This window comes from Micropterus dolomieu, unplaced genomic scaffold (assembly GCF_021292245.1).
Source record: "Micropterus dolomieu isolate WLL.071019.BEF.003 ecotype Adirondacks unplaced genomic scaffold, ASM2129224v1 contig_10539, whole genome shotgun sequence".
Taxonomy (NCBI): Eukaryota; Metazoa; Chordata; class Actinopteri; order Centrarchiformes; family Centrarchidae; genus Micropterus; species Micropterus dolomieu.
In genome coordinates this window covers 1-1432 of record NW_025739525.1, presented here as the reverse complement: position 1 = coordinate 1432, position 1432 = coordinate 1, and the positions used below count along the sequence as shown (strand labels likewise).

The 1432-nt window shown below is 44.4% G+C and overlaps 1 protein-coding gene across 1 annotated transcript; it reads right to left on the bottom strand.

Moving 5' to 3' along the window:
- Positions 1-315: 315 nt before the first annotated feature.
- LOC123965648 (protein angel homolog 2-like) lies at positions 316-1349 on the bottom strand (the record flags this gene model as incomplete). The annotated part of the gene is made up of 3 exons (XM_046042092.1): positions 316-451; positions 560-990; positions 1280-1349. Coding segments are annotated over 3 exons (637 nt in total), but the record flags the coding sequence as incomplete, so codon positions are not given.
- Between the last annotated feature and the right edge of the window lie 83 nt (positions 1350-1432).

The window sequence follows — 1432 nt, the reverse complement described above, 5'->3', positions numbered from 1 at the left end:
ATAACTATCTGCAAGGAAAGCTACAACTGCCTAAAGTAAATGACTTGCAACAAATATTCATTTATCTAGGACTAAATAAAATCGAACAAGAGCAATAAAATATTAGCCCGAGCTAAAGAAATCTGATGCTAAAGTAGAATAAAAAAACTGTTACTAAAATTAAACTACTAAATAACTTAAGACTAAACAAGGCTTAAATGAACAACTACACTAAATTTTTTTCACTGTGTTTAGATAAATGTGCCTAAACAAGTGTTGGGCTGTGAGCTGGGTCTTAAAACAGACTGAAGCGTACAGTTAGTTCAGTTCGTGTACCTGTGGGGCTGCTGGGGGAGGACTCAGCAGAGGATTTGTTCCTGTACTGACACTGATGGTTGATTCCCAGACTGTGAGACCAGATTGGAGACGTGAGGAGACGCTGACCTCTGGGGATGTTTTCCTGTCCCGACACCTGCACACACACGCGTAAAGTAAGCTGTTACAGAAATGTTATTAACGTTTTACGATTAATTGATTAATCAGTTCATTCTTTCAGCACTACTGTGTGTGTGCGTCTCACCATGCCGATCTGCAGTCCTCGGTACTCCAGGCGGCCTGTGGTCAGAAAGCTGTACAGCGGACTCCAGGGGGTGGAGTTAAAGTCCCCACACAGCACAACCGGATTGGTCGACCCGTCCGGGAGGCAGGACAGCTTCCTGATCTCAGCCAATAGGATCGCCAGCTGGGCCAGCTTAATGTCACCACGGCGAGGGTTGTAGAGGAGGTGAGTGTTGGCGACGCAGATGAAGGTGGAGGGATCTGACTGGCCCACGGTGTCGTTAGGTTGCAGCAGCACAACCAGTCCCACGTTATCCCGGTCGAGGAGGGCGTCACCGGGGCGGAAAAACTCAACGGGATTGAAGGAAAGGAGCGACAGGCGGGAGGTTTTAAAGATAACAGCACAACCGTCTGGTTTACTTCCTGTTCGCTTCTTGTACTCACACTGGTAACCTGGCACACACACACACACACACACAAATATATTAATGAATAATAAGAGGAGAAAACACAGATATATACACAAGAACACAAACAAGCACATGCATAAAGTTTGTCTTTTCACAATAAAAGCACATTAACTGTAAAAAGCACAAACATGAAAATGCATTTGTGTATTTTAAAGTTTCATCATATTGATGGTCACTCACAAGGAGGACACACACACACACACACACACACACACACACACACACACACACACACACACACACACACACACACACACACACACACACACAACCTAGTGCCTGTAGAGCAGGTTTGATCTGGTTTTCATAGTGGTCCTCCTGGACTTCTTGAAGACACAGGATCTAGAAAAAGAGATTTCCCATCGTTAATATTATTTATTTAGCTGTATATGGTCAAAAGTATGTAGACACCCCTGCCCACATAG